Below are 911 nucleotides of genomic sequence, written 5' to 3'. Positions count from 1 at the left end.
TTACTAAAGTTTTATTTTGTTTTTATTTTTTTTTGTCCAATTAGCTTATTGGAACTACTTGATTGAAAATTGAAGTTTGCAAAGTTTTATTTTGAAAAATTCGTACAAATCTTTGTTGAGAATATTTTCCAATAAAATTTCCTGTAATTTTAAACATTTTCAATGTTACAGGCAGTAAAGGATACAACATTAACACGAGCATTTCTACCAATACCATTATTGATGATACCTCCCTGTATAATGCCATTTTTGGAAAGGTTATTTTACGGTTGATTTATAGAAAAATCCACAAATATCCGTAAATTTTTGATTACAAAGAGAATTACATGGTGACCTTTAATTTTTGATCAACATTTGACCTTCAACCTAATAACATCCACAATTAATAGTAAATTTTATGTAGGTACATTAAAGTATTATAATTTTTTGTTGCAGACGATATCGATGGGTTACCAAAACCACAAAACATCATATATTCATTAGTGCCGTAGTTTGCACACTTAGTTTTGCATTCAGTTTACCCATATCCTTGGCGATCTTTCCACAAGAATCTCGAGTATGTTTATCATTCTATTATTCTAGCCTTATTAGTCTGGTATTTTTTTTCAGTTCTAAAATTCAAATTAACAAAAAAGATCGAAAAACAAAAATTCATTTCATGCATAAAAATGTCATCAGTAAACGACATTTATCAGTTTACACTTTTTATTATTGAAGATTAGCTTTTCTTTTTTTTTTTTTTAGATATCAAGGGATCATTTGGAAGCAGAAATACGAGAAAATACAACACAAGAATATCTTTATTATAATCGCGGTTTGTGATTATGATAGCAGTTGTAATTATGATTACAACGAATGCTAAGATTTGTGTTAACTGTGAATACATTCCCTATTCAGTTTTTTTTNTTTTT

At 27.5% G+C, this 911-nt stretch overlaps 1 protein-coding gene across 1 annotated transcript; it reads left to right on the top strand.

The window, feature by feature from the left end:
• Positions 1–162: 162 nt before the first annotated feature.
• On the top strand, positions 163–822 carry LOAG_16057 (hypothetical protein; the record flags this gene model as incomplete). The annotated part of the gene is made up of 3 exons (XM_003151545.1): positions 163–257; positions 436–556; positions 745–822. 3 exons carry the CDS (start codon positions 163–165, stop codon positions 820–822), a joined length of 294 nt encoding a protein of 97 aa, XP_003151593.1.
• Positions 823–911: the final 89 nt, after the last annotated feature.

This window comes from Loa loa (assembly GCF_000183805.2).
Source record: "Loa loa unplaced genomic scaffold supercont3.3802, whole genome shotgun sequence".
Lineage (NCBI taxonomy): Eukaryota > Metazoa > Nematoda > Chromadorea > Rhabditida > Onchocercidae > Loa > Loa loa.
Note: the sequence above shows the minus strand (reverse complement) of the source record. Positions and strands in the feature narration are given on the sequence as shown.